Source organism: Saccopteryx leptura, chromosome 6 (assembly GCF_036850995.1).
Source record: "Saccopteryx leptura isolate mSacLep1 chromosome 6, mSacLep1_pri_phased_curated, whole genome shotgun sequence".
NCBI classification, from domain to species: Eukaryota; Metazoa; Chordata; class Mammalia; order Chiroptera; family Emballonuridae; genus Saccopteryx; species Saccopteryx leptura.
Window position 1 is genome coordinate 178563274 of NC_089508.1, and position 22812 is coordinate 178586085.

Genomic DNA, 22812 nt, shown 5'->3' on the forward strand with positions numbered 1-22812 from the left:
GTTCATATGTCTTAAATAAATGACCTTCAAGGTCCAATAGGGACCCTCTATCCTCATACAAGGTTGGTGAGCAGTTCATCTCCAGCTGGGGATAATTACACCCATGTTACATGACCATTATGAGACTTGAACAATTTTCTATTTAGTTCATAGAATATCAGCTCACATGAAAGAAGGCCCCCAGCGAGGGAAAGACAGTTACCATTAACACCGTCTCCTTGTTTATTTTTACCCGCGTCTTTTAGGTTCCCCTTTAAGTTCAATAAAGCACACCGGCCTCTTCCTGGACATGGGGGTGTGCTGTCATATCCTGCGCTGGTGGTGAAGAATACTGGGGTTCCATGTTGGCCTTTTGTTCCAGCACTTTGGGCTGCGGGGGTTTCTGAAACATGACATGGAGGTGGGTAGGAATGTTCACCTTTGGATTATGAAGAGAAACATTGGGGATGCCTACCCATTGCCACTGCTTTTAAGTACTGAAGCGAAGCCGACCAGGACCCTAGAATTCCATGCAGTAAACGCCTGGGGCGGGTTCTAAGGGTAAAGGGGAGCAGACGGGCTGCCTAGGTAGGTCCTGGGGTAACCAGGGCAATGGCTCTGCTCGAAGAGCTCCCACTGGACCTAAGATACATTAGGGTCCCAGCAGCATGTATGTCAGTATGCAGGGATGTTTGTGTGATTGCTGAGTCATATCTGTGTCCTGCTCAAGGACCAGTGAGGGAAGGAAGGGGGTCTTAAGATACAACCCCATTCCTTAGCACAGTGCCCGACACAAAGGAAGTCCTTGGTCAGGAAGTCCTTCAACAAACAAGCGTATTAGAGAAGATGGCGCCACGCCTAGTTCTCATTCGTCCCTCCTGGCCACGCTCATTTTATGGCCACTGCTGTCCTGGCAGAATCCCACCCAGGTCTCTATTACTGAAAGAATGGGCTTCCGCAGGACGCTCTCTTTTTTGTTGACATTTTGTCATCTCTGTGGAGCGCATGAGTCTCCTCCTAGCTCCCCGGGCAGGAGACCTCCTGCAGAAAGCCTGTTTTCAGACCTGTGGTTTGGAACTCTCAGGGCTCGAACTCTCATTCTTAATATAGAATGTGGACATTCTGTAATCAGTGGGGGGGGGGGGGGGAAGTATGCTAAGTGGATAAAAATCAGTCCTGTGGCATAACTCTCCAGAGAGAAGAGATAAAACTGCTTGAAGCTTAAGTTAAAAAAAAAAAAAAAAAAAATCCAGTTCCGGAAACTGAATTTCACTCCTGATGTAAATATAGAAGCCTTTGGCTGAGGGGGAAGGAAAGCAAAGGGAACAGGAGGGTGGGACGTCACCACCAAGCTCACAGCTCCCTAGCAGAGCAGCAGCCCAGAGAAACCAACCGGTTCTTTAATAGCAGTAGATCCAGGCAGAAGATTGTCTCATCTTGTCCTTTTTTTTTTTTCTCTCCCTCCATCCCCACATTGTGTCAGTCACCAAATTCTGGTGGTTCTGTCCCTTAAATACCTTTTACTCGAAATATAATTGACATATAACATTGTGTAAGTTTCAGGTGTACAACACCTTAATCGATATGTTGCAATGTGATGACTGACCACTGTCGCGTGAGCTGACACCTCTGTCTGCACCCACAGTCACCCTTTCATTTTGTGGTGAGAACATCTAAGACGTAGTCTCCGCGCAACTTTGAACGGTACGATACAGTGTGGTCGGCTGGGATCGCATGCTGAGTATTCCTCATCCTGTCCGCGTTCCTCCTTTGCGTTCTCCTCGTCTAAGCTGTTCAGTTCATTCCTTGCCTGGGCCACGGCCACGGTCTCCTAGTGGTCCTCCGCTTCCCCTCCGCCTTTCTCCAGTTCATCCTCTCTGGGACTACCAGGAGGATGCTTGTAAAATGTACGTGCAGTGTGGAAGACTCCTCACCGCCCACCGCTGCCGTGAATGCCTAGTGTGAGACGGATAGCGTGTCTGTGGAGCAGAGAGCAAGGCACACGCCGCTCCTTGGAGGGGACGCGCTATGCGAGGGAGCAGGAAGGCACTGGGCAGCCGGAAAGTGAAGTGAGGTCAAAATAAAAACATTTTAACGTGATATATTTGTATGCTAATAGAAAGGAACACGGAGGAAGGAGAAATTGATGACGTTGGGGAGAGAGGATAATAATAATTGCAGGAGCAACACTATTGAGCGTGTGAGTGGGCCGAGGCACTCCAGGGTAGGCGGGGCTCTGCGCATGCGCAGGCCCTGGCAGTCGACTTGCAGTAACCTCATGCAGGAGAGCCTTCTGCAAGGCGCAAGGAGACGAAAAGAAACAAAACTGCGGTGCACTGTGCACGGAACGTGGCTTCTGCAGAGCAGAGGGAAATTTTTTCATGAGTACCTACTCCATTTTCCCATAGTATTTCTATTCCTTTCCACTAATTTTAGTAATTTTTCTCACACAGCCAGCTCCAAAGGCGTTGACCATGGCCTTCCAGTCCCTACTTTCCCTCATCGGTTTAGAAGGCCCCTGCTCACACCGCTCAGGGGGGCCTTCTTTGCAGCGCTCCGTGATCTCCATGGACAGGACATACCGCTACACCCTTTAAATCAGGCTGTGTAAACATCTCCTCTAGTATCTTGCGTTTGGGCCAGCAGTCCCCAAGTGACATTCTAGAGCTCGTGGGCTTTGTTGGCTCAATGCAATATTTTGAAAGCACTATTTTTGGATTAGATGACATTTAAAAAATGAAAATTTCTCTCTCTCTCTCTTTTTCTTTCTCTCTCTCTCTCACACACACACACACACAATCCAACAATATACCTGGTATTCTTGATAAAGAAAAGGCATCACTGGGCCCACATTCGCACATGGGAGCAACTGCCTGGGGAGAAGGGCTCCGTGCAGCTTCTCCCGCAGCTCACCCCCTCCTGTTTAACCGGCATAGTCCCTGCGGACGCGCGTACGGGGCTGTGATTTTGTACCTATCAGGCGTTCGTGGGATGTTTGACTCCATGTAAATTTGGTTTGGGCCAACATGTAAAGTGTCTCACCCTCAGGAGATTTAAAACTGTAGCTCACGAAGGTTCTGAGTTCACACGTGCCTCCTCATCGATGAGCCAGGGCACAGGAATGACAACTGGGCTCCCTAGTGCAGCCCAGCCTGGCCATAGGCGTCAGGAATGACAACTGGGCTCCCTAGTGCAGCCCAGCCTCAAGTAGAGGGCCAAGCACACAGTAGGTGCTCAGCACGTGTTCTGAACTGAACTTCCCAAGCTGCAAAGCGCCAGCTTGCACATCTGGGTACACCCCTCACGCAGACTTTGTCCCTGAACGCACCATATCCCTGCTCAAAGCTGCGATCCCTACACCTGCCCTCACTCCCTCTGCCTAGTGCCTCTACCTGGTGACCTCATCCCTCACATTGCAGCTCAAACGTCGCTTTCTCTGGAAACCTTCCCCAGCCCTTTAGCCTACGTCAGATACCGCTGTAATATACTTTCAGAGCACTACAGACTTTTCCTTCATTGCCTTTATTGCTGGGTTTGATTATACTTGTGTTGCTGCATAGTATCAGCTTGCCCCGCTCAACTATAAGCTCCATGAAGACGGGACCAGTGTCTGTGTGCTCACTGAGGAATCCACTGTGCCTCACCTGGTGCCAGATGCATAGTAAACCTTCAAGGTGAATGAATGAATGAATGCTTCCTTCTGAGAAATAGGCCTTAAGGAATGTAGGAGCCAGTACATAGAGGTGTGATGTCCATTTGATTCTGTGGAGCATTGTGGCATGCCTCACTCGAACCAAATGTTCTAGACTAATTTGAGTAGACTTGTCTTGTCTGAGATTGTGAGTGTCCCGAGTGTAGAGGCCTCTTGTTCATTTTTAAAAAAATCTTCTGTGTCAAATGGAGAATTCCAAAAATAAAAATATATATACTGAATGACCAAACGAATCAGCGTAGATTCCCTTTTGAAGAAAAGGGTGGTGGCTTCTCTACTCTTCACCCCACTCGCTGCACTCTGCACTGTCTCACACTGGGCTCCAGAGCAAACATGTGCCAACGGTGCCCAGGGCAGGTGGTCACAGTGGCGGTTGTGTGACACCCTATGAGCTCTGACCATCAACTTTCTGTTGGTCGAGGGCCTATTTGCTCAGTTCTCAAGGCGTCTGCAAGCATCATGAGCCCTATCAGGTCCAACAATTGCAAAGTAGGGAAAGCACTAATGTGCACTTAGGAAGACTTATGGTCTTGATGAAACTTGAAACAGTTTTACTGGATTTTGTACCTATCAGGCGTTCGTGGGATGTTTGACTCCATGTAAATTTGGTTTGGGCCAACATGTAAAGTGTCTCACCCTCAGGAGATTTAAAACTGTAGCTCACAAAGGTTCTGAGTTCACACGTGCCTCCTCATCGATGAGCCAGGGCACATAATTAATTGACCAAAAGGCTCACAGGGATTAATTAGCAGCTGTATGTGAAGAGCGTGGTTCAGACTTGTAGCACAGGATGGTTTCCTAGACTGGCCAGGTTTGGGATTATCAAATCAGTCACAGTTGGGGACTCTCATAGCTTGGCTGGTAAAATTGTGGGGGCTCTGGGCTCCTCTGTAGGCTGGCATGGGCACGTGTGCACCCAGATGCTGCCAGCAGAGGGCAGCAGTACGCTGTGCGTGTTCCATTTGCATCCCAGATGAGCAAATCCCCAAGGATTTACAAAGAAAGAAAGCGGGTGTCCCAGGACGACCCTCCTTTCTTTTCTGAGTGTCAACACTGGTCTGAGTAACGGCAAGCACAGACCTTTTACATTATGTTGGACTTGGGCTCATCTGAATTATTGAAATGAATACACAACTAGGAGCTGCCATCACAGACAGGAAGTAACTTTAATTAAATATTGTGAAAGTTGAAAAGTTTTTACAGCTTGAATTTTTGCAAAAAAAAAAAATTATAACAATCTCTACAGTAGTTAGGTTCTCTAACAATTGAACTGTACAGTGTGTGTCTATTCAAAAAGTGGGATAAGAAGGTAAAAGGTTAGTAGATTTAGAGATGACTTCGTTTAGCTGCATTCTAGTACAGTGTGAGGCCAGGGCACGTTATGCAATCCAGTCATCCAGAAGCTGTATTTTTCCCCAAAACTGAAATCTTAATTCTCTATGTCATGTTCTTAAAGCCATATTCTGTATTTAGGGGAACATCTTTTACGTGTGTTTGTTTTGTGTAGAAGAAAGAGGATCAGAGGGCCAGGACATCTTTCCATCTAATCAATATATAGAGAGGCAACCAAACAGAAATTAAATGTATTTTAAAGGTTCTTTGGACTTTCCAGAGAAGCTCTAACCACACTACACATGGCTGACAGATGGGTGGCGTTTGTCGTCAGGGTCTGAGCCGGACACCTCACCGGCTGACCGTTCCTTCACAAACCGTTAAGGGGCTCACCAGACAAAATATGGCTTTAAATTGTACACATCTTCAGGCCAGAGCTTACCGCACGAATTCAGACAACCTTTCTGAGTACCGAGAAGCAACGCGTCCACCTTGCTTACATTTTCCAGTTTTTTTATTATTATTAATCATCATTATTATTATTTCTCACCATGAAAAATCAGCTTTCCTCCCCGCCCTTCCCTCCCGCAACTCCCCTCCCCCACCCACCCCAACCCATAAAAATCGCACTCTGACAGTCTAGTGAAAACCATTGCAAAATCCATATGGGGGCATGCACAGTTGCAGCATTGTTGTAAATTTCTTGCTCTACTAGAAAAAGTTACATTGTCTTAAGGTAACAAAACAGTTCTTTTGTGCTTTTCGATTTCTTTTTTTTTTTCTTTTTTCTTTTTCTTTTTTCTTACAATGTTAGTGATGACTGACAGTTCTGGTGCACAGTTACAATGTACAAGTGAAATGAATGATTTGCATTGTTAAGGCATCCAATCTGCTGGTTTATATTTATGTGAAAGACAGGAAATATACAAGCAGACTTAAGAAAGAATGTTCATTGATTTCTATGAAGTTTCTCTCCGGAATTTAATGCACAAAATGCGTCACTCCAGAGGGAGAGATTCCATGCATATTAATAGAGTAAAACAACATTAGGGTTTTTTTTTTTTGTAAGTTTCCAAAGCAAAGGATACATTTTTTTAATCTACAGAACTAAATGCTACAAGAATAATATGCTACTATTTTTTTTTGCCATATATTGGAAAAAACTTCTTAACTTACAAATAATACAAAAATAGACAATGGCTTTTGGGTGGAAATTTAAAAAAATTGAAGCATGGTTTAAAACAATACTAAAAATAACTATAAATGAAATGTTTAAAAATCACATTGAAACAGCTAATACAACTGTAGGTGACCAACCAAATACGCACTTTCCACATAGCAAACATACACAATAAAATAAATTGGGGGTGGGAGGAAAAGGAAGAAGGGGAAAGCAATGTACAAATTCCAAAGATAAATACATTATTTATATGGATATTTTACAAAATCCCCTTTAAAACAGAAAGCCTTGTAACTAACTTCGCAAGTATGTGCAAGCTAAAGGGAGTGAGCTGTTTTTTGTTTCCTTTGCAAAATATGCAGTAAAATCTTTTTGTGATATTGAAAAAAAAAAACTGTCTTAAGACAATAATAGATTAATGTATAAATAGAACCACAGCTTTGGCAAAAAAAAAAAAAATCACAAAAAAATCTACAGTATTTATAACTACGTACAAAAACACAACATCAAAGAAAAAAATAGCAGGCAAATGCATCCTCATAGCTTTGCTGCATCTTTGCTATTCTTATTCTTAAGAACACTTCCCAGATAATGAGAGCAAAAATTCCCATTGAACAGAAAACTATGTTTTGGAAGTCTTTACCATCTCCTTTCTCCCAGCTTCCTTTTACTCTTCATTCCAAAGCACTTAACCTAGCCTTTCAATCTATTATATTGCAAATGTCAGGGTCCTCTCTCTGTCTCCAATGGGAAATCGGAAATACCCGCCATCTTGCTTCTGTCGGCTTTGGGAGGGTCAGTGTGAAGTCAGCATTTAGGACGCGTAAACTTTTACCTTGTAAATGGCGGGAGTGCAGGAAGGGGTTTTGGCTTGACAACTGAAGGGTGTAATATGGAATTCGGTGCCTGGACCCTGTTCCATGAAGTCTCAAAAGGAGATTCTCACACAGTAAGTGCGCCACCCAAGCTCTCCAGAGGCCATCGGCTTCAGAAGAAGTGGACATAATTAAAAGCGAGAACGATAATCAGGTTCAAATATGCAGTTTTAACAATCTGTCTAGAGGCACTGGATTTTTGAGTAGAAGGGAAGGAAAAAAAAAAAACAAAAACCATGTGATCACTTAACATCACGTTTTAACTTTCCAGGCTGCATTTATTTACACAGGTACGTAGGACGACAGATACAAAAGAGAGAGATAAGCTTGCACTGCTAGGGGCTGGCATGTTAAGTTAGATACTGAAAACGTACTGTCTGAGCTAACTACCATTTGATATGCTTTAAGGCGCAAAAGCCGACTCTTAGTTTTCTAAAAAATCTAACTGGCATTCCTATTCTGTCCCATACAAGCTTTTTTTCTTTTCTTTTTTTCCTTTTTTCTTTTTAACTTTTTTTGTAAATATCACCACTTCATTCTCCCTTTACACAGCTTTAAAAACATCATAAATTAAAACGTGGGGTCTTATTTATAGTGTCCCTTGTATACAGGTTTATGGTTTATAAAAGACGAATGACTGCAGAGTTAAGCTTAAAAAAAAAAGTGGATTTGCTTTTTTTTTTTTTTTTTTATCAACACAGAATAAATATATCCCCCAAACATCTGGGAGGTACAACTTGAACCAACACCCTGCACTGACAGATCCCTTCCAATTTCAGTGTTTGCAAGGTTGGTGATATTGTTTGTTTAAAAATCTGCAGTTATTTTGTGATTCCTCTTAAAAAGGCCTGAGTTTAAAAGTTCCACTCTGGGACTCGTATCAGATTACTCTCTGTAGCAGAATTCAACCTCTTCATTAATAAAATTCTTCAAGGCAATTCTTTCACATGGGAGGAACAATCATGCCAGATATCGCTGCGGAAAGAGAAGACAAAAGTCAGTGGTTTTGCCTCAAAACTTCTCACGTTAAAAAAAAAAATCATAAAATTGGGGGGAAAAAAACCACCCACACACCACTATGCTGGTTGACTACTGGCTACAACTGTGTTCTCCTCTTCCCTGAAGTGTTTCTGCATAAAACATGCATGTACTTTATATTAAGAATGATAATATACCGGCCTGTGTATGTGGTTTTAACAGAGCAAGAGATTCTCAACATCCCTCCAAATCTGATTTCAATTTTACAACCTAACTGGAAAGTTGCATAGTTTGAATGCCGCTGGGAAAGTCACAGCCCCGAACCTTGCAAAACAGTGAGAATTTTCAATTTGTCACTCTTTTTCTCTCCCTCCCACCCCCTTCACCTTCCAAAATACAAAATGAAAAACCAGTCCATCCCAAGTGCCAGCACTTTTTACCAAACACCATGATCTGTCTGTGCTCCCTACTAGCTCGTAGCCCAAGGACCAGAGGGCCAAGGCGGAGCGCCTCCATCCTGCCCTCATGGCTGACAGAAGGCCACCGCGGCTACCGCGGGCCTGGGAGGACGGATGGAGGAGAAGGCGGGTGTGCAGGAAACTCCAAGGATGTCTTATATATGCCACTGCTTTCCTCAGGCTTCTAGAACGATCTGAACCTGCCCCTAGAAGCCCACAGCCCAGGGCAGCGGGGGTGAGGTTCTGGGGAAGGGGAGGGCTGTCTGGGTAATGGGAAATCTCTCGAAGCATTCAGACTCAGGAGGCTGCAGTTAGTACGTGGAAGAGCCTGGGGTCTGACAGACCAGCATCCCACATCCGCTTTCCTGCTCACTTTGTCCTCCGGACGCAGTTTCCGGCCCCCTGAACCTCTGCCCCTCAGCTAGAAACTGTGGGGAATCCGTATTTGCAGATACTGTGATATCGCCAGGGTCTGTGAAGATTTAGGTAAAACTACCTGAGGCATGCTCAGCTCAGGGCCCCCCCCCCCCTCCTGGGAAGGACCTAATGGAGGTGACCTGCTGTTATTTCTAACCCATCTCTTCTGCTGCTATGCTCGCTGTGTGACCTTGTGTTAGTTGTTTGACTTCTCTGGGCTGTTTCTTCTGATCCCACATAGGCACCAGGCCACGTGGCACACTTCACATGACGGGTGTGAGGAAGAAAGGGATGGCTAAAAGACCATTCAAACAGGGAGGCAACTTGGAAAAGACAGAGATGAGAGAGATGTTTCCATTAGAAGCAAGTGGCAGCCATCTTTGGCTCCCAAAGATGGCCTTGCGGGCTGTCGGCCAGAGAAAGTTGTTGCTTTCTTTTTTTTTTTTAATTGGCAATTCTAAATTTAAATGAATGTTCTAGTCAGCGATGACTGCATCTAGGAAGTGACCCTCTTCATTTCCCAAGTCTTATGTCTGCAGCACTGAGCCATTAGAACAAACATTGAGCCCCAGTTAACAGGGAGCCTGCACAGCAGACACGGGGAGGCTGGGGGCAGGGCCGGAGCCCAAGGGCCCCCACATACCTCGCTCTTCCCCTCCCCTGCCCCTGACATTTTAGATTCAATTAAAGAAAAAAAAATTTTTTTTTTTTGCCAAACACTTTTTCCGTTAATTTTTAAACCCATCTGTATTCACAAGGAAATTTAATCCACATGTTTCTGATTCATTTACACGTAAATCATCCAAATGTTGTTTTGCAAGAGCCGTTGTGCAGTCCAAGGAGCTCCGGGAGCCTTTTTCTTAAGCCCTCAAAAGCCATTTTTCTTAGAAACAGGAAGTGTCTCTGGCCAAATGTAGACCAACTTAAACCCCCTAAAGATGTGGGGATCAGTTGGACATGCAGTCCCCCTAAGAGTCACATGAGCCCTAGATGGAACAGGGAACCGGGTGTTCCCATCCAAGCCTGCCCTGGTGAACTGACGATGCTGCGGCCACAAGGAAGAGGGCAGGTGGTGGGGGGCAGGGGGTCTTCGCCTCGTGCCAGCACAGCACTGTCCCCCTTCCTGGGGTCTTTGCGTCCAGATACCCTGATTAAAGGAGGGCCTTGCTGAGCCTATGGCAAGAGCTGCAAGTCTCCTTTTGCCTTCCACCAAAACCTACTGCGCGCCTGGCATTCAGGGGCGGTCCCCCAAGGCTTGTCAGGTAACCAGACAGTGACAACAGGACACAAAGCAAAGCAGAGAATTGACAAACTTCCTGCTAATGTGGTCGGTGGGTTCAGCCAACATGTATCAGTTGGGGGCCTGTAAACGTCCCATTAGGATGTCCAGTATTGACAACAACAAAAAAACCTAAGCAGTAGTTTGGTGCCTGGCATAATGCATTAGACTAACTGGATTAAACTTGCACTAGGGCCGCAGGAAGAACGAGTGCGCCAGGCTCCCTGATGTGCTATGATGTGCTGCTACTCCACGGCTGACAGCTCTTCTACCCGCATCCAGGGGCTGCGCACCCAGTGCCCTGAGCTGGGGCGATGTGACTGCCCACTGCGCGCTCCTCTGCAGGGAGGCCGCACACAGCCACTAGGTCTGAGTTATTTCAAGAAGAGGTAAGGATGTGGATTAAAAAAAAAATTGCTCAGTGGATCCAAGTTACAAATAATGAAAAATCTCTCTCTCTCTCTCTCTCTCTCTCTCACACACACACACACACACACACACACACACACACACACACACATCTGAAGGTATTCTGAGGGCTGGCTTCGGTCTGCCCATGTGTCTCAGCCTTTCTCTTCCCTTCTCTGAGACTCTAATGCAAGCCACAGGGCCCCTCTCCGGAAGGAGGCCCACAGGTAGCTACACCCCAAACTACATTTTACATCAGGGGTCACAGCTTGCCGCTTCTCAGACTTCCGAAAGTCCAGATGCAGAATTCTTGCTGCTGAGTCAACTCGGGGGAAAGATCGTCTGTGGCCTCTGAGTTCAGACACTTCTAAAGAGGCCTCTTCATAAACAAGCTTCACGGCGGGGCTGCAGGGCAGCTCCCGGAGCTACTGGGAGCTGTTTCTCTCTCTGTGCTGCAGTCCTCACGATTGCTTATGTGGGTGAGAGGGGTGAGTGTCCGAAGCTTGCCCCCTTCCAGAAAAGCGCTGGCACACCGACTTGCCCAGACGGAGCCCATGAAGACTTCCATGAGGGCACAGCACATACAGCCACATGTGCCAAGTTGTCACAAGGCAGAGGTGACCGTGTCCTGTGACAGAAGCTCAGAAGACTACCAGTGAGAAAGGCAGAGCCTTTTTTCTGTAGTTTCCACATTTTCGTAGGAACAGGAGAAAATAGAAAGTTTTGCAGAGCCGGGGCACCGTGGAGCGGCAGCGTGGACAGTGGCCTTCCTTGAACCACCGTGGAAGAAAGAGTTCTGAGCTAACCAGGAACAGAATGGGGGGGGCTCTCACACAAACTGAACAGGTGCATCAAGAAAAAGACCGTCTCACAAGATCCACTCCTGGAATACACACTACCCAGAATCAGCCAGTCTTGAGTTTCAACAAAGTGGAAGAAAGGAAAAATCAGTATGGGGGGGGGGGGGGGCTTTGTTTTTTAATTTTTCACTCACTGCTGCATGAACTGTCAAGGACATGGTTAGGGTTTAAAACCACTACATTGGGGGTGGTTTCAATGGATGGGGACAGCCTTCTTGGGGCTTCCTCTCTCGAGTAATGAAGTCCTCTGTGGCCCGAAGTGGCAGAGAAGGCGTGCTCTAGGGCAGTGGTGCTCCACCCTTAGTCTGTGGGTGGGCGCCTGTCCACCAGGGATTATGGGCCCGGTGAGTAGAAACTCTGGTCTTCAGATCACATCAGGGCAGTCAGCTCTTCTGCAGGCACTGGTCCGTGCAGGTTGAAAATGGCTGCTCTAAGGGGCCTTGGCTAGAAGTGGAGACGTCTCCATGGCAACAAGTATGCTAGGTGACTCAAGTCTGACCTATACAGACAGACACTTGGGCAGTCTAGAATCAGGATTTATCAATCATTTTATCTAGAAAAGAATGGAAGATTTCTCTGCATTTTCTCTTTAAACCCAAAATACAGCTGTGTTAACATTCACAAAAGGGTTCTGTGGGCAAAGACGTTCAGAAAACTAAATGGAAGTCTTTTTATCTGTTTATTACAGGAGGTCTCGGAGCCTTTAATGACCCTTGTTGCATTCTGGATCTCCAAGATGGCAGCTCAGTATGCACCGATTACTAAATCTGAGCACATTTACATTTTTTTCACAGAACATCCTGTAAAACTCTGGAAGTGCTGAGACCGAGGGCTGACATAAGGTGAATGGTCGAAGGCTTTTACCTGCCTGGAGAGGAAGCCAGTTGGGATCACAGGAGAAACTGAACTATGAACTAGACGTAGAGAATGGAGCTTTGACTGATGAAGGGTTTCCTCGTTCGACCCGCCCCCTGGCACCTGGACGTCGGGATGCAGACTGGCTTGCTGGTTACCACACGTGACGCTGGCTCAAGCTGTCCTCAATCCTTCCGCCTGAGTGCCCCTTCCTGCATCTCCCGTACCAGATCCTACCTGCCCTTCCTCCAAGGTCCGGTCCAAAGGCAGCCCTTTCCAGGAGGTCATTCTGACTTCCCTCTATCTTTCCCTCTGAACGTCCACAGCTGGGTGCCTCGCCTCTCCCAGAAACCCCTGCCTCCTTCAGGGCGATGCTGCATTTCTCTTAATGCAGGGGAAGTGTTTACGGTCAGGGTTGTGTAGTCTACGTGGGCCTAGCCCAGTGGCTGGAGCACAGTGTGGCCACCAAGCACGAGGGCTTCAGCCCCAGGCTCCCCTTCCTTGCTGGCTGCGTAAGTCTCGATGGGCTCTAAGCCTCAGTTTCTGAGTCTGTAAAATGGGCACAGTAAACAGCCTACATCAAAGGGGTGGGGGGGGGGTTTGAGATCATGCAGAAGCCAGGCTGGGAACCAGCCCTCCCGTGCTGGTGGCTGCGACCGTCACCCCCATCATGTGAGACGGCGGGGATAACCAGGCATGCCGTCACCAGAGGAGGTAAGAAGGGGTGCTGGGATGAGCTCTTTAAGGAGATGGCTTTTAAAAAATAAAAACAATGAGGTGCCATTAGCAGAGTGCTAGTTGGTGGTAATAGACCTTTAAAGTCCTTAAACAGTCTCAATGTGTCACCTCTAATCTTGTTTACATGGTCAATTTGCTTAACCAACTCTTCCTCTGTTACTTGTCCTGTCTTAACAATCAGTCCTGAACTAGGTGGGTCCAAAAGAAGTAGGTGTTACTCTAAGGGTGACGAGGAGGCGGAGCACTGTAACAGGCCAGTGTCACCTGCAATTCTGTAACCCACCTCTGTCCTTTTCCATGGAAGAAGTGGGGCTTTGAAAGCGGAAGATAAAGTAAGTCTTTTGTTCTGGTTCTGGGAGCCCACTGTCAGACCGCCACATAGTCAGAGGAGACCCACAGGCCAGCAGGAGCACCCCGCGGTGGCCGGCACTGCATGCAGAGGCGCACCGGGCCCTGCAGGTCAGTGTCCTGGTGGGAGTGGAGCGGGGCGGAGCAGGCCGGGCCAGGAAGAAGGATGGCGTCAGCATCGGCTTCACTTCTCTGCCCAGCCCTCCTCCACTGCCGCCCTCAAAAGTAGGGACGTTGGGTCCATGACAACGTCGGGAGAACAAAACCACCGAAAAGAACCTCCTGGACGCGTACCCAGTCGGGAGGAAAGGGCGGCGTCCACCACAGCAAGTCCGGAAGGCCGGTTCCTGAGCTAGCCCTCCCCACCGCGCGCTCTCTGCTGCTGGCCGTCAGAAGCGGGCGCTGCTGTACTTCTGCACTCTGCACTGACCGGGGTTAGCAATGCCCTGGGGGGTGACACATGCACAAACTGCGTGTGTCCCTGTCCTGAAGCCATTTCATCATTACGCGCACACACATGCACATACACCCCTACACGCCCTAAAGCGAGGAGGTTCTCAAGTCTGGGCCGGGTCCCTGTTTCCCGTCCCTTCTCTCTCCGTCCCCACTCAGCATGGCCTTGCGGGAGGGCCGGCTCACGGGAGTCCTGGGGCCTTTTCGTCCCAAGCACCGCCCCTCACCTTGTTCTGACGTCAGATCTGTGCTCCACAAAGGCGGTGACTGGCAGCTCAGAGCGGCTTCTCCTTCCCACGTGTCTTACCCTTAGGTAAGCCCATCCTAAGTTATGTTCATTTAAGGAACACCCCCCCCCTCCTGTGCTGAGGGTGACAGAGCATTATTTTTAGCTAACAGGAGTCAGACTTGCATGAGCGGGTGCATCCGCTAATGGGGGTGGGCCTTTCCTAACAGGAATCCCACTGCCTGAGATGTAGCTCCCTGGTCCAACTACTCGCCCGCCCTCAAGGGAGCTGCGTAGGCCAGGGATCGGGGCGCAGACCCTGCGGGTTCCCAGGCATCCCCACTGTTGACCGGCTGGGCCTGTGGACAGGGACTTCCTCTCCTCACACTTGAGTTCCAGCCTCTGTACCATGGAGATCACACTGGCCGTCCTGTTTCAGCCGGAAGTGGTGGGGGTGTAAGATGCAGCTCGCTCAGTCCTGAGCACAGCGCCCCCTGAGTGCTCAGTAGCCGGCAGCAGCTTATTGTATTGACGTTCTTACCCCGCCAGCTGCCACAGGAAGCCTGCGCACCCCATGCTGCCCTCTTGGAGTAATAACGTGCTTGGGAGATGGGAAGAGGAGATGAATTGTCGAGCCTGAGTTTGAAACCAGCTCCCGCCAGACCAGCTGTCGGAAGTCGGGCACTTGGATCACTTCCCTCACCTTCCATTTTCTCACCTATAGAGTAGAAGCTGAGTACCCAGCATGTGACCCTGCTGTGGGGGAAGGGACGAGGTCGCGCAGGTCACCACCACCACACCAGGCCAGCATGTAAGAAAACTATTCGACGGGTGTTCTTTCTTTTTTCTCAATAAACAAAAAGGTTACTTCAACTCTTGGTGACTCTATTGTTTTCTATATTCTCGGCTGAGGGAGATGGAACAATTTCAATACGAACCTAAATAGCCTAGTGGTGTTTTGGGGTTTCTGGGTGCCAACACAGGCAGTCCTCAGCCGACGGACAAGATCGGTTTGAAAATGTGTACTTATATGCACAGAAAGGTAAAATAAATATTAAGACAAACATCTAAGTTGCATTGAATAGGTATATGTACCTTAGAGACAAACCAACAGAACCGATCTCGTTCGTAAGTCTCGGGCCTTTGGTCTAGAACGCTCCATGGTCAGGGCTCCGGTCAGGCCATGGCTCGCCCCTCCCTGCTATCAACCGCACACACACTCACTCTGACACAGCCAACAGGAAGGGAAGTTGACCTACTTCAGGAGAAGGCCAGTCCCGGGAGAGACCCTGCAGTGGAGAACTTGCTAGAGTCCACAAAAGACTGGTCTGATTATGGCGAGCACGGGGAATGAGAGAGGAGGAGAGAGAAACGACCGCATTAGTAAGGAGAAACAGCATTCTCGCGCAAATCCCGGGTTTGAGCAGACGGTGGCGTGGGAAAGAGGACTGCTCGGGCACCACTAGCAGCAGAGGGCCGGGGAGGGCGGCGGGGAAAGTGACCACAGAAGAGGTGAGGGCAGAGAAGCAGGCAGGCGGGCCCAGGCTGGTCCCCACGGCGGCAGAGGCGCACCTGCTCCGGGCCCCGGGAGGGGCCTGGGCTTACCTTGCAGGCTGTTCCCGTTGGTGCTGGTGCAGGTGGGAGGCGGGGAGGTCTGGGGTCTGACGACGGGCGCGAAAGCACTCTTCTGTTTCACGGCGGAGACCATGTTGGCTGGTGAGAAGGAGAAGATGCCGGAGGAGCTGCTGCAGTTGGAGGGGAGGCTTGTGGAAGAGGCCATGGTGGGGCTGGATGGCACGACTGGGGGGGCAACAGGGAAAGCGGAAGTCAGCGCCTCGCCTGGCACCCCGACGCCAGGCGGCTCAGGCCCGGCCCTTACCCCGCCCGGCCCGGCCAGCGAGGTGTGGATGAAAAGCCCAAGTTCCAGACTCCTTGTGTCCCCCTTGGAGGGAACACACATGTGCGTGAATAACAAGCAGTGGGAGCCTCCTGTAAACACTCCCAGCCTGGTCGTTGCAGGGATGGGGATCACCAGTGACCAGAGGACCAGCACTAGCTGCCTGGGGAGAGGGAAGAGTTTGGGAGACGCACCTGCTCCGCCAACCATGGTCCTTTTTCCCGGCCTCCTATCTTTGCTAGGTTGCTGATAATCCTTGGTTACTTTAGGAGGCAGATTTTGCGCACACCCAGTCCTCTACACACGAAACAAGCATTTTCATCCACCCACCCCCCTCCAGCATCCCCCAGGAAAAGGACGAGTGCTGTCCCTGAGTCCCGGCACTCCGTTCACACTCCACGCACTTCCTTCTACAGGGCGACTTTCCACATTAGTTGTGAACGTCACACCTGCTTTATCATGCACAAGAACCTTTATAACCTTTTCCTCTGATGCCAAAGTCCAAACGAGCTTAACTCGGGGCCTGTCACACCCTTTCTTACACCTGAGCCAACAAACGGAGCAAGCTAAAACTCAGAAGACAGTTGAGGGACTTGCCCAAGGGCCATGGCTAGACTGGTGATGCCAGGAACCGAACCCCAATTCAGGGCTCTTCCTACCACACTACCCTGCAAACGAAGGAGAGAGCCAGGGGAAAAGGCCCCACACTGCCACGAGCCCACTGACATCCCAACAGCTGTTGAGGTGGCCTTACCCTGGGCCTATTGATTTTAGAAAGCTAAGGAAGTGGGACTCACATCGGTCACAGGCAGCATCAGCCATTGGGGAAAATGCCCCCTTGTAAGCCGTTCTCGGCGGTGCACAGTCCAGACATGCTCAGTGCCTCACAGAGCAGACCACAGAGCCGCCAGCCTCAGTTCCCACAAACATTCCCTAAACTGGACCTTTTCTTTTCACGGGGCTGGCACTTGTATATAACTCTTAGGATGTGTAAATATGAATATATGCTCAATAATAACACCCATTTAAATTGCAAAACCCCTGCACTAGAGGTTTGATTTCTAGATATTCCTAGACTTGAAAATGCTGCTGGTTCTCTGAGGAAGGCAATTAATCTCGCTGGCAAATGCAACCATGATGTGTATTTAGAGGTGGGGAGTTTGGGGGGGGGGGGCGGTGAACAGTGGAAGGGGTGAAACGCAGCCAGGCAGGCCCATTTGTTCTAACAGTATTAGTTATCACCCACCACGCCACAAAGTGTGTTCACCAGTGGAATGTCTTTTTTTTTTTTTTTTTTTTTTTTTTACTCTGTGAGGGATTTTTCAACATGAGTGGCTTATGAATAATTAAATATTGTGGAGGCAAAAACTCAAATCAGCTGGGTTTTGTGTTTATTGTTTTATTTGCATTTATGCAGATGAAAACCATCGCATCTGAGAGCCTATTTGAGAATTTAGTACTATGTTTGTGAGCACTGAGGAAATCAATTAATGAAAATTAAACGTTCCAAGTCGCACCGTCTGACAGATGCCTCCTCGGGCTGGAGTTGCTCGGTGTCTGCCCGGACCCGAGAAGAGACGGGGCCATCCGAGCCCTTAAATTGAATTGCTACCATAGAGCAATTAGTTTATTGATTTAATTAAGAATGCCACCTTTTAATTTTCAGGTCATGATTGAAACGCGTTCTAATCGAGTAGATGAGAGACCACCACAATGACAGATCTATAAGAAACAATCTTCCCATGATCAAAATCTATGCGGGACGGGCCCCAGACGCTGACTCCTGAGCAGACAGACAGAATGTGAGCAGATGACTGGGGGCAAGTTTTAAATGTTAACAAGCTGCCGGTTCTGAACAAAGCAGAAATATAAAAAGGTAGCACACGCTGAGCCTAAGAACTCACCCAGAAAGCAAAAAGCCCTAAGTATTGCTTTCAGAAATAACTTTATTCCGAGGCCAAGACGGAGCCCTCCTCTTTCAAAGGGTCAGCACTCCCCACATCTCCACTATTTGAGACAGAGTCACTTTCAGTATTTTTAGCCAAGACTCTTTTTTTTTTTTTTTTTAAAGTCACAGATATTCTTTCATTTAACAACACATCTTCTAACATTCTACAACTGTCTTTAAAAGTTTGGCCACACATTAGGCAAAAGTCACCCACACTGCCCAAGATGAACTTGGTGATCTACATAAAAACCCTCCGAGGGTGACCGGCGAGTGGAGAGACACAGCAAGTGACGCATCCAGATGCCAGTTCAGCGAGGCTCGTCAGCTGCAATCTCAGTGTGCTACCAAGAAAATGTTTAAGCTAAACTTTTTAAAGACAGGCACCAAAGAATGTTGTGTGTGCATGCGTGTGTGTGTGTGTGTGTGTGTGTGTGTGTGTGTGTGTGATGCCAGACTTTTGGAACAATTAAAGTGTATTTTTCTCCATTGGTTGTTTCTTTTAAAGTACATAACAAACACAAAGGGGGGACATTCCAAGCATGAAAAAGAACAAAGGAGACATGTTCCTCAAGGGAGAGAGCAGAAGCTTTAGGCTCGTCCCTGTGCGACCCGACCAGTACCACTGACTATTAGCGTTCTGTCCTATGAGTTCCTGGATTTCGTGGATGTGCCTCTCATGGGCCAGGCCCCAGGACAAGCTCATCACATGCATTATTTTATCAAAGTCTCACAACAGCAGTATGGGGTGTGCGCCAGTTCCTCCCCCATTTTCCAGGTGAGAAAACCGAGGCTTGGCGAGGAAATGAACTTGCCCGGGGCCTCCCATTAGTGACCCAGCCCCATCTGACTCCAAGCTCGAGTTCTAGCCATGACATCAGACTGCTGCTTTAGGTGGCAGCTAAGTTTTGACAGTTAAGAAGGCTTCGGGATGGGGACAATACTGCCTTCAGTCGCGTCACCTGGGTCAGCTTACTGCGTGACCAAGTGCAGAAATGCAGGACACACACAGCGCTACTTACTGGCGTAGGGCGAGTTGGCAGCCGAGCCATTGAGGAAGGTCGGGGAGCCGCCCAAATTGGACATGGCGGCCGTGCCGTATCCGTTCATGCTCGTGGTGACAGAGTTGTAGTTGGTCTGCTGGGGGGTGGTGCTCGGCACGTACCCGTGCGGCGAGACGCTGCTCGAGTTGCGGGTGAAACCTGAGGGGCGGGGACAAAAACGGGGGGGGGGGGTGAGGGTGGCGGTCCTAGAAGATGGGGGCAGGGCTCTGCATCCTGCCCCCTCCCCGTGTCCGCGTCTGGGGGGAAGGGGTTGGGTGATTCATGGGCGTGGGCTGGTGGAGCTAGCTCTGTGATTAAAATGGGAAGCGAGCAAACGGCACATTTCTTCAGAGATCATAAATACTTAGCAGGGCCGTGAGAAGTGGCAAGGCAAGGCCTATAAATTATCATTTTGGAGCAGAAATAAATCCCAATCCACGAGATGTGCCCTGAAGTTAACAGGTTCCTATTCCCTGAGCCAGGATGCTGTGCTTTGGCCCCTCAGAACTTTAATTCCACCCCTCTCTGACATCTGTCATGCATGGTTTACGGGGAGGGCCAGCAGGGAGAGGGCTCCGAGTGCGCATCTCTCTAGCGCCATCTATCAGATTACCGGATATAGCAGCTAGAACCAAAATGCTCCAGTAGTATTTGATGCATACAAACACGGAACCTCCCCTTTTAGAAAAAAAAAAAAATTAAATAATTGTTTTGTATCAAATAATTGGGGAGGGGGGTGTAGGTTGAGACTGGGAAGGGACGGGAATGGGGAGGAAGAAGAGCAGGCTCCTGACCTTGATTGGTGGCCTGCGATGCCTCAGAGACATTCACAGCCAGTTGTCCACTGAAGGAGTTCACGCCCATCATCCCTGCGTGGACCGAAGTGTTAGTGAGGGCCGGGAGCTGGCTGTGGTTGCGGGGGACACTGTACAGGGCCTCTGCGATGTCCGCCGCTCTCTTCAGAATAATCTCCTGAAAAGTAAAGGGAACGTCCCCTTCAGCCGCCCAGTCACACTCCCAGTGACACCGTTTTCCAGTTGACTGCATTAAATTCTGAAGCCCTCTCTGCAAGCCTTTGAGTTTAGTCTTATCATCCTCATGCCCATTTCACAGATGGGGGCACTGAGGCTCCTAGAGGAGAAGACCTCACTCAAGGAGGCGCAGCTACTTAAGGCCGCAGCTGGCCGCAGAACCCTGTGTGTCTGACTCTGGAAGCTCACTGCCGAAGCCTTCCCTGCACACTGCCTCCCAACAGGTGCCAGCACCATCAGTGACACAACTCGGGCAACACGCGTGCACACACACACACACCGCACACACGTGCACATGTGCCGCCACTCATCTCTCCCGCTGAAGATAAGGGCAGGGGCGTAGATAACTTTCTGTGTCCCCGGACACTGACTCAGGTGACACACACAAAAAGGAGTGGACAACTTGTCACACTCCCAGTTTCCTCAGCAGCTTGCATCAGATCCTGGGATGTGTCCCATGAAATAGAAGCAGATGATTATATTCAGACCCTGTTATACTTTTTAGGAGGAGAAATTAAACTCCCATTTCCCTCCTCAATTTGCTTGAAAACCTGAGAGGAACACAGTAAAGCACCAGCGACTCTCTCTTTATTATGAGGTACATTCCCAGGGAAGATTTCTTTTTAAACAGCATGCCTTTTCTCCTAAGGAAAATGATCCAGTAGAAAAGGCAATAAAACTTTTTTTTTTTACCAAAGGAGAGAGAAGAATGGAATAGCTTTGCAACGTGTTGCGTCTGAATGACTTAAACTTGGAACTCACGCGTGAGGCCTCTATAGTTTTCAGACTTTTTCTTTGCAATAAGACACCTGCGATCGTCAGTGGAACGGCAAAGCCCGCCCAGGCCCGAGGCCCCATGTGCTCACCTGGTTGTTGTGAGGCATCCCATAGAGCGCTTCCACCAGGTCCGCGGCCCTTTTGAGGATGACTTCCTGTCAAGGGAAACACAGATACAGCCCTCTGAGTGAAGGCAGGTTGTGCCTATCACGATCACGTGGCAGTTCTGGCTACCCTTTGCCAAAGCACTGCTCCAAAGAGCCCCAAGATGGTGTTAAATCACCAATTTATCCCTGTTCACATCCACACCTAATCGAGTCAAAGGGTGAGCATCATTGGCACTGCAAGGTAAAATACATCATTCAACAGTCTGCCATCGGCACGATAAAGCACTCATATGTTTATTGCTGAATACAATCGCCGGGTCATTTACTAGATGACTACAATCGATGTCGTTCAGTGCATGTTATGAATCCCTAAGATGTGTTTATTTTGCACTTAATTGCTTATTCCAGGAACCATGACCTTATCACACAGGTCATTTTCGAGGGATTTCCAATCGATCTTCAGCGATGAGAAGAAGCATGTGGCATTAAAACTTCCTTATCTCCCTTGTGTGGTCGCGTCACGATGGAAGGGGGTGATGCAGTAAACCACACAATGAGACAACACACTGTTTGTCAAAGGCGCTGATAAAAGGGTTCTCCTGCCCCCACAAGCTCCCTCCGCACCAGCGTCCATGACTGGCGAGTCTCCTTCACAGTGATTCTTCTCTGCTTCAGTATGTTGTCATTTTCTCATTCATTCTCATCCTACATACGGGCTCTGCTGTTCATCCCCATTGAATAAAAAAAAAATATATAGCTCCCTTTTTTCATGTAGGTGGGCTTCCATATTTAGCTTGTGTGCTTGTTTCTCCTAATATAGAGCACTCCACACAAGCGTGTGTGGTGGTAATTTGTTGCTCTGACCCAAAGCAGAGATTCCCTCTTCACTCTGCCCTAATTTCCTGCAGGCTCACGGATACGGGAAACGTGAGAATGGAAGTTAAGCTTGATCTAGGCAAAAGGGAGGCTCTTCAGAGAACCAGACATGAAGGCATGTATGATTCCTCAGAGGTGACTTGCAAACAAAAGAGGTCTTCACGATTTTTTTTTTTTTTTGCTGGGTGGTAAAGTTTTAAAAAGTTTCACTTCAAGTGCTTTACCCAGCAGAGTGCTGCACGGTGAAGTGCTGCTGCTCCATGTTCACAGACCGGAGATGCTGATCAGAAAATAGGGATATAATCGCATTCACTTTGCCGTCACCATAGCCTCTTCAAAAAATTCTAGAACAACTCTTGAAATGACAAGCTTTCAGATGCACATTAGCATTTCTCCATTTTAAATGTACCAGAATATAAGATAAAAACCATTGTCAGACTGCAGTAACTACTTATGACATATATAATGTCCTACATGCAAAAAATGCAATGAGGGGGTTTCAGTCCTTAATAAACATTTATGCTTGCCTTACACTGCTTGACCCCAATTATAATACAGTTATTTTTCATAGCAGGAGCGAAAAGCATTATAGAATCAATGGGGTTTTGAATCAATACCTCTGAAATAATTTCTTTATTCTTCTAATGCCAGCTATCAGACAATGTACCACTTTTTGTTTGCTGTATTGTCTGACCACAGCAGTTAATAATTGACTACAGCGTGGGCACATTAAACCCTCTCCGCAGATCAAATTCAGCTTCTTCTGCCTTCACCAAAACCTTGTGGCTTTCTCTGGGTCTCACGTGAGAATAAAGCAAAACAGGGTCCAGATCGTTTACCTACTAAACTTTTACTTCTCTGTGTCTATGTTCATTTCTTTCTTCAAATAAACATTTATGCCAGTGTTTGGGCTTGGCAGAGAAAGTATTTTTCTTCCTTTTCATTTTGAGAGAAAATAAAAAAACAACAAGTGCCCTGTTTGTCCAAAGCAACATGAGGTGCAGCTCCTGACCTTGGGGACTTCCACCCCAGACACTG

The 22812-nt window shown here is 48.2% G+C and overlaps 1 protein-coding gene across 8 annotated transcripts in view; it reads right to left on the bottom strand.

The window, feature by feature from the left end:
• Positions 1 to 6180: 6180 nt before the first annotated feature.
• EBF1 (EBF transcription factor 1) overlaps positions 6181 to 22812 on the bottom strand; it is a 394807-nt gene continuing 378175 nt past the window's right edge. For 4 of the 8 annotated variants that reach the window (XM_066341923.1, XM_066341924.1, XM_066341922.1 and 1 more), the window contains exons 12-17: positions 20881 to 20946; positions 19778 to 19955; positions 18963 to 19142; positions 15704 to 15898; positions 15358 to 15426; positions 6181 to 8053 (exon numbers count right to left, since the gene is read on the bottom strand). In XM_066341923.1, coding sequence (XP_066198020.1) covers positions 15359 to 15426; positions 15704 to 15898; positions 18963 to 19142; positions 19778 to 19955; positions 20881 to 20946 — 687 coding nt within the window. In that variant the 3' untranslated portion in view covers positions 6181 to 8053; position 15358. The remainder of the gene's footprint in view (positions 8054 to 15357; positions 15427 to 15703; positions 15899 to 18962; positions 19143 to 19777; positions 19956 to 20880; positions 20947 to 22812) is intronic. The other 4 variants (XM_066341929.1, XM_066341927.1, XM_066341926.1 and 1 more) reach the window with 1 other exon arrangement.